This window comes from Schistocerca piceifrons, chromosome 6 (genome assembly GCF_021461385.2).
Source record: "Schistocerca piceifrons isolate TAMUIC-IGC-003096 chromosome 6, iqSchPice1.1, whole genome shotgun sequence".
In the NCBI taxonomy this organism is placed as follows: Eukaryota; Metazoa; Arthropoda; class Insecta; order Orthoptera; family Acrididae; genus Schistocerca; species Schistocerca piceifrons.
In genome coordinates, this window is record NC_060143.1 from 301,623,835 (window position 1) to 301,638,953 (window position 15,119).

Below are 15,119 nucleotides of genomic sequence, written 5' to 3' on the forward strand. Positions count from 1 at the left end.
CCACGAGGCAGTTGCTGCTAGGCCGAAAAGTACATCTATTTAAAAGAGCTGATAAAAATGCTCTTAACGCCTGTTTAAGAAATAGTCTCCACTCCTTCCGATCTGATCATGTAAGCGTATAAAAGTTGTGAAATGATTTCAAAGAGATGGTATCGACGGCAATTGAGAGATATATACCACATAAATCAATAAGTGATGGTACTGATTCCCCATGGTACACAAAACGGGTCAGATCGCTGTTGTAGAAGCAACGAAAAACGCATGCCAAATTTAAAAGAACACAAAATCCCGAAGATTGGCAAAGTTTTGCAGAAGTTCGAAAATAGTGAATGATTGAATGCGAGATGCTTTTAATAATTTCCACAACGAAACTCTGTCTCGGAATCTGGCAGAAAACCTAAAGAGATTATCGTCGTATATAAAGCACACCAGTGGCAAGACGCAATCAGTACCTCCACTGCGCGAAAACAACGGTGAAGTCACTGATGACAGTGCCACTAAAGCAGAGTTATTAAACACGGTTTTCCGAAACTCCTTCACCAAAGAAGACGAAGTAAACATTCCCGAATTCCAATCAAGAACAACTGCGAAGATGAGAAACATAGAAGTAGATATCCTCGGTGTAGGGAAGCGGTTTAAATCACTTAATAAAGCCAAGGCTTCCGGTCCAGATGGTATACCAGTCAGGTTCCTTTCAGAGTACGTAGATGCAATAGCTCCATATTTATCAATTATATACAACCGCTCGTTCGCAGAAAGATCCGTACGTAAAGTGCAAAGTTGCTCAGGTCACACCAACACCAAAAAAGCGAAATAGCAGTAATCCGATGAATTACAGGCCCATATCACTAGTGTCGATTTGCAGTAGGGTTTGGAACATATACAGTATTCGAACATTATGAAGTACCTCGAAGGAAACGATTTACTGACATATAGTCAGCACGGATTCAGAAAATATCTTTCTTGCAGAACACAATTAGCTCTTTATACTCATGGAGTAATGAGTGCTAACGACAAGGGTTGTCAAGTTGATTCCATATTTTTAGATTTCCAGAAGGCTTTCGACACCGTTCCTCACAAGCGTGTTCTAACCAAACTGTGTGCCTATGGAATATCGCCTCAGTTGTGCGACTGGATTCATGATTTCCTGTCAGAAAGGTCACAGTTGGTAGTAATAGACGGAAAGTCATCGAGTAAAACAGAAGTAATATCCAGCGTTCCCCGAGGAAGTCTTATAGGCGCTCTATTGTTCCTGATCAATAATAACGACAACGGACACAATATGAGTAGCCGTCTTAGGTTGTTTGCACATGATGCTGTCATTTACCGTCTTGTAAAGTCATCAAATGACCAAAATGGATTGCAAAATGATTTATATATCTGTGTGGTGCGAGAAGTGACAATTGACCCTGAATAAAGAAAAGCGTGAAGTTATTCACATGAGCACTAAAAGAAATGCGCTAAATTTCGGTTACGCGCTAAGTCACACAAATCTGAAGGCTGTAAATTGAAGTAAATACTTAGGGATTACAATTACAAATAACCTAAATTGGGACGATCATATAGATAATGTTGTGGGTAGAGCAAACAAAAGACTGCGATTCATTGGCAGAAGACTTGGGAGGTGCAACAGATCTACTAAAGAGACTGCTTACACTACACTTGTCCGCCCTATTCTGGAGTACTGGTGTGCGGTGTGGGATCCGAATAAGGTGGAACTGACAGACGATATTGAAAAAGTTTAAAGAAGGGCGGCTCGTTTTGTATTATCGCGAAATAGGGGAGATAGTGCCACAGACATGATACGTGAATTGGAGTGGCAACCATTAAAACAAAGGCGTTTCTCGTTGCGACGGGATCTTCTCATGAAATTTCAATCACCAGTTCTCTCTTCCGATTGCAAAAACTTACTGTTGGCACCCACGTACATATGGAGTAATGATCATCACGATAAAATAAGAGAAATCAGGGCTCGCACAGAAAAATTGAAGTCGAGAGTGGAACGGTAGACAACTTGAAGGTGGTTCATTGAACCCTCTGCCAGGCACTTAATTGTGAATGGCAGAGTAATCACGAAGGTGTAGATGTAGAACGACATGCACCAGCGTGTGTATTGCCAATAGTACAATTCAGTAATTTTTGAGTTGTCACACCTGTTAAATGTCATAAGGAAAATTTTTCCAGCTATTTGTATGTTACAAACACTATTGCTGTTCCTTTGGTTGTGATTTTGGTATTGTTTGTGCTGTACGTAGTGCAAAACGTCTCGTTTTCGTGTGCTTTTTAAGTGAAAAATTTATTAAATCAAAATGCCACTTATGGGTATAAAGTCAGGGAATAATTTATGTTACATTTTCGTGACAGAAACGAAATCTGACAACTCAAGTGAAGACTTTCTAGTAGCATTATTTTAATGTGGTCGTAGATGACCACGATGAGTCTCGGGCCCTACATACATGTTGCAGCTTTCGTTCAGTTATACTACTAGACTGACCGACAGACAAAAACGATCTCTGGGTTTTGCTGTGCTAACGGTTTGGCGGGAGCCTACAAACCATACAAATAGTCCCAATTTTTGCTTTATTCCCCCTATGGAATCCATTTTCTCCACTCACACATAGACTTTTTCCCTCCTAAATGAGGAGTTGTCGGTGATGAACGCGGAGATATATTCTATCAGAATATTTCTGGAATGGAACAAATATATCAGCGCCGTTGGAGTGAAGCAATACTTGTAGATTTTTGCTGGTCTGTTTGTAAGGATGCTCCGGAATTCACTCACAAGAGGCAAGCCAAAAAGCAATGAACTCATTAAAATCATCAAAAGATTCTCTTCATACCCAAAGAACTGCCAGGTTGTCTTCCTTTAATTTAGAGCTCTTAGAATGTGTCATAAAAAAGTCATTGAACTTTCAGTGTTATTGGTATATGTAATTAAAATATATCGTATTCACTTAATCTGTTAAAATAATATATTTCAACTTATTGTATGAGGGACAGTCAAATGAAAACCGAGCACCCGCCACAATGGAGCATGCGTAAAGACATTTATGAAACATTTTCCATACAGCCTGGATATTTCACCGTGTGATTTTCATATCTTTGGTGACCTGAAGAAGGACACGCGTGGGTGTCGGTTTCAGTCGGACGAAGAAGTAAGTGCAGGAGTGGACGGTTGTGGAGTCGTCAGTGGCCGACCACGTTCTACGAGGCAATGGGATAAATGTCGTAGCGCGTGTGGTGATTAGTTTTGAATGGAACCATTCCATGGTGCCGCTGTGGTGGGTGTTCTATTTTTATTTGACTGCCCCTTATATTACACAGAAACTAGAGTTAATAAAAATTTTACTTTACCATATTCGTTTTCCTCACCCCAAAATTAGTAGAATCTGACTCATCAAGCGAAGCAAACATACTAAAGTTATTTACCCCTCCTTGTATTGGCCGTGTTTGCAGTTAAAATTGTTGGATATGAGGTTCGCCAGTTACGCAAAACACGGTTTTTCTCAGTACCCAAAAATGTTTCGGCACCACTGTGCCATCATCAGTGGGTTTTCGTTTTTATTTATTCTGCAATGTGAACATTTTTTTTTAAATGATTACAAAATTATGTGCATTTGTAATTCAAACAACAAATAGTTTCTTTTTGTAAACACCTTTAATTTTGGTGTGCAAATTAAAGGTATTTACAAAAAGAAACGATCTGTTGTTTGAACTAAAAATGCACATAATTTTGTAATCATTTAAAAAAAATGTTCACATTGCAGAATAAATAAAAACGAAAACCCACTGATGATGGCACAGTGGTGCCGAAACATTTTTGGGTACTGAGAAAAACCGTGTTTTGCATAACTGGCGAACCTCACATCCAACAGACTTATTTACTTTTAATTGTAAAGTTTTATCGCCATCCCTTGATGGTGCGACGAGACATCGAGACGATACGTAGTTTAAGTAACTTGTACTGTTTCGCCTGGGTGGACTTGGGTTTAAAAAATGTAAACTAAATATTACGATAGGTTTTATAAATAATCGACAAGTACGCCAAAGAAGAAGAGATAGAACTACAGTGGACATGTTATTCCATGGACTCTTGCGCTTCTATGCATGAACTATCTTTCCTTTGTCATTCACTTATCTTATCTGCTTGGATTCGGACCTAAGAGGACGTTCTTGTGTAAAGCTCATCTTGCTGTACCAGCTGATAATGTAAGTTGTACTTAAAACCCGAAAATATAATGGTTATTTTGTCAAAGGAATTTGTGTATGTGGTCAGTCTATTGTAAATCTGATACCTATATTGTCTTAAGTAGATCTGGCCTTAACAAAGAATTTTCATTGTTAGGCGCCATCTTAGAAAATCCTTAACATTTTTCTTTTAGCTCATGTACGACCGTCGCTTAGGACAATTAACTTTATTTCAGATCCTACGAGACCGGAAGCAGCTACTAATAAATTAACAATTTTACTTACAGATTTTCTATATATCACGAGAAAACATCCCAGGCAGAAAAGGTCTGGTCACAGGATTCCAGTGCCATTATAGGATTTCATTTGTAGGTGCTACTCTTGTAATCTTATATTGGGGAATCGAGACGAAACCACGATATATCGACGATTACGTAACTACCCTGAGAACTGAGCTAGTTTATTGAGTGCTTATACACGTCGGGATAAATTAAACAACATATTACACTGTTAATAATATTCCTACATTAGTTATTTCTCTTTTAGGCTGAGCCATTGCATTAATGTGTGTTTCTTTTTACATATGTCACGGCTCATATTTTATTACATTACATACTGACCACGTGGCTCACTTCTTAAATGGATGAACTGACTGTTCACAGGGACTAAGATTATATAAGATTGCTACGTTGTTGATTACCTGAGAGGTAGGTGCTTCTGCCTGTTGAGGATGGCGAGCAGGATGTTGCCGAAACCCGACAGCCCGGCGCCCGCCTTGGATCGGTCACCGCCGCCCACGTCGATCAGGTGGAGCCTGCTGCGACCTCCGACCACTGCTGGAAGAAGAGGGACACGGCGACAGCCCTCAGCAACGCTGCGTACACACTGGACAACGTAGCAAGCATCTCCGTACACTCTGGCTACTGCCACGCAGCTACTACGAGGGCCGTTCGATAAGTAATGCAAAACATTTTTTTCTGAAAGCAGATTGGTTTAATTCAGGGTTCCAGTACACCATGTTATTCCCCACTCTTTTGTTTTTGAACACAATTTCCGTTCAACGGGACGACTTACGCCTCCTTACTGTGATAGCTAGTAAGCCCGCATGGTACCACTCTAGTGGTCGAAGTTGGAGCCAACGTCTTGCTGCATCAGTAACCCCCCATCATCCAGCGCTGCTTCACTCGGAGTGCATCCTACATTGGACCAAACAGATGTAAGTCGGAAGGTGTGAAATCCGGGCTGGAGGGCGGAAGAAAAATCTAATTAAATTTTGTGACCTCTCGGGTGCGCAGACTTAAGTGGGGACGCTGATCAAAAACACACACTATTTCAAAAATGCGCCAAAACGACAGGAGATATGGTAATGAAATTTTGTACCACGCTTTACATGAAAGTAAGACAGTCGCATATAAAATCCTTGCATTATATATATTCAACTTTTTTAATGAAATTTGAAGTTTTATTTTCAAAAAAAATGTATGTTCCTTTTTCTCAGAAAGTATTCAAGAGATTTCTACAAAAATTTCTCTGTTTCATCTCTTTATATGTTGTAAGCTTCTCTCATGTGGTTTTTGGAATAAGTCAAATAGGAGAATTTTCATAATTTTTTAATTATAATTCCACAAGTACAATATTACATTCATCAAAAATTCCAAACACTTTGCCCCATAACTTTCAATCACAATTTCAAAAGTTGCTCTTGAGGCAACGTTTATTAGGTTTACAGAAATATGTGTACAAAATTTCATAATTTAGTATTCATAGAATCTGAGGAAAAGATACACAAACTTCACAAAACAAACTTTTCAGGAAATGCAATTTAAAGTTCATCCTAACTTTTTACCTTATGTCACTTCTTCAGAAGGCACGACATTTGTACTCTGGGTCGTCTTTCCCTTCAAGGCTTCCTTTCTGGTTTCCTTGTTGTCTGTTTTCTTTCCTTTACCAGGTCTTCAACTGACTTTTCAGCAGCAGAGACGCGCTATAAATCTATTTTTCTCAGGATGTTTTGAGTAAAATTTCCTATCTTGAGGCCCGTTCTTTCTAATACCTTCATCCTCCCGACGTTCCCATCATTAAATACAATAACTGTATCATAAGTTGCAATTCTGACAACTGTAGCAGATGCAAATGTCTTTTTAGGGCTTCGTTCCCGTATAAGTGAATTTAGAGACTCATTTGGATTTTGGGTGCTGCCATGAACACACTTTTTGAGAAGTGCAGGATCGGCCAAAGATGATCTATAAAACCAAAGAGTGTGTATCATGGCCTTCTAGATGTATCCCGCACACGTTTGGTTGAAAGTTATACACAGAATCGTTGTTTACTGAGCTGGTATTGAAGTGCTGCTTCAAAACGTGGGCGTGGCAGTAAGGCTGCGTCACACTTTTAATTAATTTTCAGGCACTTCGGATGCGATTTCAACATTGAAACTTTACGATCTTATTGTCCATGAGTTGTACTAACAAATAAAAAATAAACCGAAAATTGATATTTTTGGTCAATTTCATCAACGTCCCCCCTTGAGTGAAGCCTTGCGTTGACACGAAGGAGGAGTGTTTGATTGTGATCCGTCGATCACATCGAATGAGAGTGTCCGCACGTTCCAACACTGCAGGAGTCACAACTGTGTATTGCCGGAAGCATGCGGGAGATGGGATACAATCGCGTGACCTTGCGATGATGACAGACGCCTCGTGAAATGACTCATCATACTTTTGTTCAGTGCCAGACATTTTGCAAGCACCCATGTATATCTGCGATGCTCTTGTTTTATGCCAAAAGAAGCTCAGTTACAGCTGTCTGCTTGGAACACACTTCCATTACAGACGCCATTCTGAAGGGCAAGTATAGCGCCACCAACTATCGGAACTTCATAAAACAATAGTGGCTGAAGCGGAAACATGCCACGATCTCCCAAAACAAATTCCGAATTTTTCAACCTAAAATGACCGAGTAAAAAATGTATTGCGTTAGTTATTGAACGGTGCTCGTATAAGCAAAGCATAAACCTTATGAGTTGCCGATTTGCTCTTTTGCTTGATTGTGCTGCAGCTTACAAGCTTACGGCATGGCAGTGGGATTTTTGTATTTTTTAAATATTTATAGTACGTTCAGGAGTCAAACATCAATCTCCCAAAGCATCCGGTGCAACTCTCTGTGTACAACACTCAGTAATCGTCTAGAAAATCGACTATGAAGTTCTTCGACCGACTTTAATCCACTGAACGTAGGACGATTTATGACAGACCGCGTGGCACTAGCGGTAGCGCTTAAGACTGGCAGTTGATGAACCGCTTGTTAGAGTCTCGTTTCATTCATTATTGTTTCGTTTAATTCGAATATATGAGTCATTTAAATATAAAATTCATCAAATATATTGTAATTAACTCTTACATAATTATCATTTTTATGGAAATGCAGATGATCTTATTTCTAATTACTATAAAAACTGTCTAATACATTGCTTAATCCTGCTCTTTGAACATAATTAAATATTCATATGCTATAAACTTCCTTTCGAGTAGAGTTTGTAATTCATAACGGAACAAGTCCTCTGTGAGTAGCACTACTTCTTCACGAACTACTGCCGATGATGTTCGACGGGACTATTTCCGTGAGAATTTGCATCCAAGATAAAGGTCATCTCGCATACATAGAACTGAAATTTCACTGCATAAACAGTTTCGAATAATGTCTTCTTGTCCTGTCGAATGACCAGCCAAATTGCTGTCGTCCACGTCCGACATTACAATTTTTTTGTCCAAATAGAACATATTCATGCACAAAGACGTAAAACGCCACCTGCTGCTTCAGAAACGAACACTGGAATGCTAGTACCTCCATAACCGTTCCTTGCAAAAGACGTCGTATCCCTTCCAACAATTGTGGAATTCGTGGAAACCTTTTGTCCACAAGCGACTATGGCCTGCTCCGCAGGTAGTTCTACCAGCTTAAGCATCGTCCCAGAAGCATGGGATCTCGGTTTCGGCAGCCGTTGTCGACGTCGTAAACTAATAGTAACTCGCGTAGTTCAAAGTACACACTCTTTACGTGAAGAGGTGCTCTCTTGTATTGCGTTCCCACACAAGTTTCATTAAGTTTTCATAAAAATTATAATTAGATCTGTTAATTATCAAATATTTAATGAATTTTATGATTAAATGTCTTGGGTATTCGAATTAAAGGAAAAAAATACCAAAGCGATACTCGAACCAGCGAGCCACCGAATACGTATAAGCCGCTAAAGCCATACGGCCTGCCAAAAGTTGTCAGACCATTTCTGAATTAAGGTCGGTGACAAAACTTCCGGGGCGAGGCCGATTTACATGAGAATTTTTTAGAGTTACAGCGAATGCCATGGCAAACTGATATCGGAGTTCCGAACATCACATATCACAAATTTTGAGGCTTTATACCATTTATTACATTCAGCTTACAGGTATAAACATCAAATGAAAGAACAACTCAAACAGTTTTCCTAACAAGTGTTCAATGTGAGCACCATTCTTCACACGACACACATCGAGTCGATAGACAAATTATTCCCTAACCTTGACCAATGTGTCTGGAGTAAATGTTGTAGCAACTGCTTCAGTCCTATTTCTGAAGTCGGACACATCATCTACGTAGAGGTGGCTCATACACATGATCCTTTATCAACCCTAAAGGCAAAAATCGCATGGAATCATATCGAGTGAACGTGGAGACCAAGCGAAACAAGCTCTGTCATCCAGCCCGAGCAGCCAGTCCGGCAGTCGGGTACAACTTCGTGTGATCAATTACGTACTGAGTTATACCAGTGAGGCGGTTCACCGTCCTGCTGCCAAATAAAATTCTGGGTTTCAGCTTCTTCCCATTCACGAAACAGCAAAAGTTCTGGCGCCTCAAGGTAAGGGACACCGATTACATTTGCTTCACCGACAAATCTCTGTTTGTCTCTCTCTCTCTCTCTCTCTCTCTCTCTCTATGCCCGAACAGGCCCCGAAGACCCGACCACGCGGATATGGAGAGGCGTGTGGTCACCACACCGCTCTCTCGACCGTTGTCACTTTTCATGACCGGAGCCGCTACTTCCCTGTCAATTAGATCCTCAATTAGCCTCACAAGGGCTGAGTTCATCCCGCTTGCCTACAGTTCTCAGTAGATTAAAAACAGTCACCCATCCAAGTCATAGCCAAGCCCGACTGCGCTTAACTTCGGTGATCTGACGGGAACTGGTATTACTACTAAAGTAAGGCTCTGAATCACCAAAAAATAGGCCCGTAATCTCTACACTGGGATATGACACAAAGAAATTCAATTTAGGGGGTCTCGCTGCAACAGTACCATCTCGTGGGGATGTGATGACTCACAGATGAGCGCATTATGTGTGTTCACATGTCCACTTTGCTGAAATGTCGATTCATCACTGAAGACACGATCCAGAAAAAATTTTCAACTAGCAATTTCTAACGAAAGACACATTCGAATGCGCTCAGGTATACAAGTAAAATTGTTTGAGTTACTCTTTCATTTGATGAGTTATTTAAACTGTAATAAATGTTATGTTATGTTATGTTAATCGGGGACCTAGAAACGACGGAGAGGCTCCATCCCCGCCGCAGCCGCAGTGGTCCACAACCCCACGACGACTACCGCAGTCCACTTCACCCCTCAGCCGCCCCACACCCAACCCAGGGTTATTGTGCGGTTCTGCCCCTGGTGGACCTCCCCCCCGCCCCACCCAGGGAACGTCTCACACAAGACGAGTGTAACCCCTATGTTTGCGTGGTAATGGTGGTGTGCGCGTACGAGGAGAACTTGTTTGCGATGCAATCGCCGACATAGTGTAGCTGAGGCGGAATAAGAGGGACAAGCCAGCATTTGCCGAGGCAGATGGAAAACCGCCTAAAAACCATCTACAGATTGGCCGGCTCACAGGACCTCGACACAAATCCGCCGGGCGGATTCGTGCCGGGGACCAGGCGCTCCTTCCCGCCCGGAAAGCCGTGCGTTAGACCGCACGGCCAACCGGGCGGGCAAAATAAATGTTACAAAGCATTAAAACCCTGATATTCATTTTGAAACATCCAGTGTTATGAACTTCTCAAGTGTTTTAGAGAAGTCGAGGTCCAAAGTTGTATGAGCTTCTCTGGCGCCAGCCGTCCGGTAGTGGAGTTAGCACAACTCGCATAAGATGAGTGTAAGATAGTGACGTGTTGCTATAAGACTCTAAAACGCTGGTCGCTGTACTGACCCCTGTAGGGTGGCCTCAGGGAACGTTTGTTGTGGGCCTGTTAGAGAACAGAGACGGTGTGTGTGTGTGTGTGTGTGTGTGTGTGTGTGTGTGTGTGCGCGCGCCTCACCTTGACCCCTGGATGCGACGCGGTACTGGTAGAGGTGCAGACGGAACAGCATGAGGGCGCCCGGCGTGCGCTCGGCCAGCGCCTCGTCCAGGTAGAAGGCGGCGCGCTCTGCACTGGGAACCCGCAGCTCGCTGGTCTCTGGGTCGTCGCTAAGGAGCACCCCGGGGGCCTGGTCCACGTCCGCTGCAAATGTTCAAATGTGTGTGAAACCTTACGTGACTTAACTGCTAAGGTCATCAGTCCCTAAGTTACCCTCTACTTAACCTAAATTATCCTAAGGACAAACACACACACACCCATACCCGAGGGAGGACTCGAACCTCCGCCGGGACCAGCTGCACAATCCATGACTGCAGCGCCCTAGACCGCTCGGCTAATCCCGCGCGGTGTCCGCTGCAACACAACACCACAGTCACGTACAGTACAAGTCGCTCTACCCGCTGTCAACTCGACTCTGCGCAAGGCAGGTCATTTCTCTTTTTATTTATGCACTTATTTTGCTGTTTGGAAACACGATAACAGATGGCAACAGAAGCACAACGGATATTAGAAGAAGAATTTCGTAATCTGTAAGATTTCTGGCTCTAGCAACCAAGCTTACTTAATTGCTGACCTGTAATGACCGAATCCTGAAAAGCTGCCAGAAAAAAATACTGAAAAAATCATCTGAGTATGAACATTAGCTGTAAGCTTAGGCAGAGGTGCACAACGCAAGCCGCTTGTAACAGTCCATTAAGAGGTTAGACGCATTAAGAGACCGCTGAATTCACGTGCAACGATTGCGAATTGGAGGTAAAAAGCGACGCAGTCACGTATCATCTGCAAGTAAACTGCCTCTAACGCCAAGCAAGGAGGAGCTTAACAGAGTTCGAGTGACCCAACAGCCGCCTCGGATGGACGAGCCTACAGCAGGTGCTATGTAAGTGGGCAATCAGACTCGATTCACTTTGAGCACTGGGGAGGACATGCAAAGTTTGCCTGTACGTCTGGGCTCGGGTTATTTGGTGTCTCTCGTACATTTGTCTACACATATCAATGTCTGTACGTCAATCACATTGTGACGAGTACTCGGATCTAAGAGTTCGATTAGAACCATAGTACTTGACACCTCCATGATTTGTGATCTGTTGTACCATACATTACTGCGTGTACCCGAATCTTAACGGAGCTACAGGCCGGGATGGCAATTTGCTCTGGTAATTGGTGTAAGTCTGATCTATGTTCTACAATAATTGAAGTTATAAACCAGTGTCTGTGATATTCTCCGTGTTCGTTGCAATCACGTGGAAGATCAATAAGAAGCAGATCAGTAAACGAAGCGAAAGTTTCGTTTCCCCTACAGTCACCATACCTGCATCCTCACCCTAATATCCGAGTTATTCTGTATTTTCTCCAACCACAGAGATCTGAAAAATTTCATCTTGAACCCTTCGCTGTTTCACTTCGATACACAGCCGCTTGCGTGACAAGAAACGGATGACCAAAAATCTCGCTTCACCTCTGGTCTCAGCATGGGCTTATAAAGTAAGTATATGGCAACCCAGGTCGGGTTACGACAAACCAAAGCATGCTACCTACCGCAGAAGGCAGCCGTGATCATTGGAAAGTAATGATTAATTAGTGTTCGCGACCATGGATCGCAACACATCTCGTTTCCACGCGGCACCACAGTTTGGTGGGGGCCTTTATTCAGTTGACGCGGCACGTGCGGAGCGATTCTGCCCTCTGATTGGCAAATGGAGCGCTGGATGGATGTTTCTTTTGAAGATGTGGGATTCATGGGTGAATTTTTTCCGGCGACTACTGGTGGGCCATCGTCTTTCGCTGATATCCAATGACAGTTGGTTGGTTGGTTTGGGGAAGGAGACCAGACAGCGTGGTCATCGGTCTCATCGGATTAAGGAAGGATTGGGAAGGAAGTCGGCCGTGCCCTTTCAGAGGAACCATCCCGGCATTTGCCTGGAGTGATTTAGGGAAATCACGGAAAACCTAAATCAGGATGGCCGGACGCGGGATTGAACCGTCGTCCTCCAATGACAGTGGTCCACAAATAATGGCCGTAGCAAATTCACCCAATAACTCCACTTCTTCAGAGTAAGTATGGGAAAACTGTTTTTATAAGTGAACGGGACACTAGTTTTTGACAATTTTCAGATAACTAGCGACACCAGGAGATCCCAATAGAGAGGTAGAAACGTTTGAGTGTGTAAGACGAAATCTAAAGAGGAGCATGAGGTGGGTTTACAATACCAGTGATATTTTGCTGCCTGCGAGACGTGTTCGGTACCAACTGATAGATCCGTTTCTCCCTTTCTGCACTTCCCCTTATGCTCATCTGACTGTTTTTTCACTGTTCTTTTCCTAGTTCCCATAACTATATGACTTCCTTAATTTTTTGAGAACTTGACCGTACAATTTAATCGAAAATTTTCTATCCTCTAGTGTTTTTTACAGCGACTTTTGAAGTTAAGCGTGTGCAGGCATTTATTTGCGTGCAGGTAATTTTTTTTTTTACATGTTTCAGTCGACAAACACGAGCATCTGGAGAAATTACGTAGCCGAGGGCCGAACGTTACAAAAAACGGGCAGTGTATAGCGCCGCAGTCATACATTTGACAGCTCTTCAATTTTAATTTTTACTTTTGAAGTTTATGGAGCAATTAGTAGCTAAATTCTATACGATTGTGTTAATCCACATATAAATACGATGTGTAGGCCGAGGATATTCAGTGGCATGCTGTTAACCGTCTTCCCAGCCTCCCCAAAAATTTGGCCGTTGAAATCCAAGATTAAGACGATGTTGATCGCCCATTTCCACGGCAGGGCTTGATCCTTCACGAATTTCTACCAGAGGGAGGCGGGGATGTCTATGAGCACCATGCCTCTGACCATCGGTCGGTCTCTGCATCTTATTGATAGCGCCTGGTCTCACCTCCTGTAACGATGCGGATATGCGACGACGAGTGACATGGTGCTTCGAGCGGTTTCACAAGAAGTGGTTGCTGTCAGTTTCCAAAAGCTTCACAACCGATACCGGAAGTGTGTTGTAACTAATGGTGATTACTTTGAAGGCCAGTAAAGATATTTTGTTTGTAACTCTTGTTTTCTTTGTTTTCGAAGACCATTTACCGATCATTTAAAACGCATCTCGTAGCTTTCTTGTCAGTATTTTCAGTTCATCTACATTTTCACTGATTAGCAGTCTGGAAAGGCAAGTACATTCACTCTTATTCTTATGCTAATTCCCTGTTCTGCTTCGCTTGCTGCATCCAGTTTTTCCTGTGTTATTATGTTGAAGAACAGTGGTGATATTCCATCTCCTCGTCACGCTACTGTTTTTATGTCTAAAACCATGGAATATTCTTCTTCAACTTTCAGTATCGCTTTAGAGCCTTCCAGTGTAATTTTATGAAGATTTTTAATCTTCTTTGGTACTCCAAATTTCTCCGTTTTCGCCCACAGCTTTTCTCTATTTATGCAGTCATAGGCTTCCTTAAAATCAAAACGCGATATTGACATTCTTTTGTTTTATTCCCAATATTTTGATATGGCTTTTTTAGTACTAATAAGTGATCAGTGGAGAATGGATTCATCGTAAATCCCACTTGTTTCTTACCTACTACCACTTTCAAAAATGATTCCAATATTTTCAGGAGATTCTTACTGAACACTTTGCAGGCTATGTTAATTAATGAGATGTCTCTATAATTTCTGCATTCTTGTTTATCGCTCTGTGTGTGGACTGGTACAATGATTTCGCCTTCTACTCAGTTCGCACTCTTTGTTCGTTCCAAATGTTGGTCACGAATCTGTATATTTGTCTCGTAAGTAACTCAGTTGTTACTCCCTCTCACCTTGGAGCTTTCCTGACAGCAGCGTATCACAAATTTTAAGCATATTTATAGATAATTTCATTTACTGCATTTGTAAGACAGCCAGTTTTCTCTGAAACTGTCCTCTAACTCATTTCAGAGGGTAATAAGTAAATTCCCTTTATTAAGTAATCGTTCAATTGCACTGCTCTGTAATAGCAGGGCCGGGTTAGCGTCGCCAGCGGCAGTTTTCATTTCACTGTTCAGTTTCCTTGGCTTTCCTCAGCAGCACGGTGGTGGTTTCCACGAGTTGAAAACTTACAAGCTGACTTCACGAGATAAGAATCCTTTTAAGAAGAGTTGGCCATCATAAAGATGTTAAGCCGTGGGCAGAGTCTCAACTTCGGGTAGCCAGACCCGCATGCGCGTCTATTCTCGTCCTCCAGCTCACTCTCCAGGAGGGACATGTAAAGCCCTTTTTCTGTCGAAATAAACAAGGAATTTTTCGCAGAACGCTTTTAGCAAGATAAGAGATCTCTAGTCATCCGTGGCTTCCCGGAAGGCAAATGGATTTTCGTTATGACGCCTTGAAATAACGTTAGATACAAATTTCCGGAATCCAGCTTTCTGTATGGGTCATACTGATATTTTCTGGAGACCATGCGCTTTTCCCTTGTGTCTACGGATCCCGTGCTTTTCCGCTGTGTCTACGTGCAGAGAATTTGATGGTTTCTTTTCAGAACTGTGTCATAGAGTGGGAGAGATATTC

General features: G+C 42.3%; 1 protein-coding gene across 1 annotated transcript in view; it reads right to left on the bottom strand.

The window, feature by feature from the left end:
• Positions 1–15,119, bottom strand: part of LOC124803287 (kinesin-like protein KIF26A) — a 483,829-nt gene that overhangs the window by 79,292 nt on the left and 389,418 nt on the right. Inside the window, exons 7-8 of the mRNA XM_047264470.1 lie at positions 10,539–10,721; positions 4,889–5,024 (exon numbers count right to left, since the gene is read on the bottom strand). Coding sequence (XP_047120426.1) covers positions 4,889–5,024; positions 10,539–10,721 — 319 coding nt within the window. The remainder of the gene's footprint in view (positions 1–4,888; positions 5,025–10,538; positions 10,722–15,119) is intronic.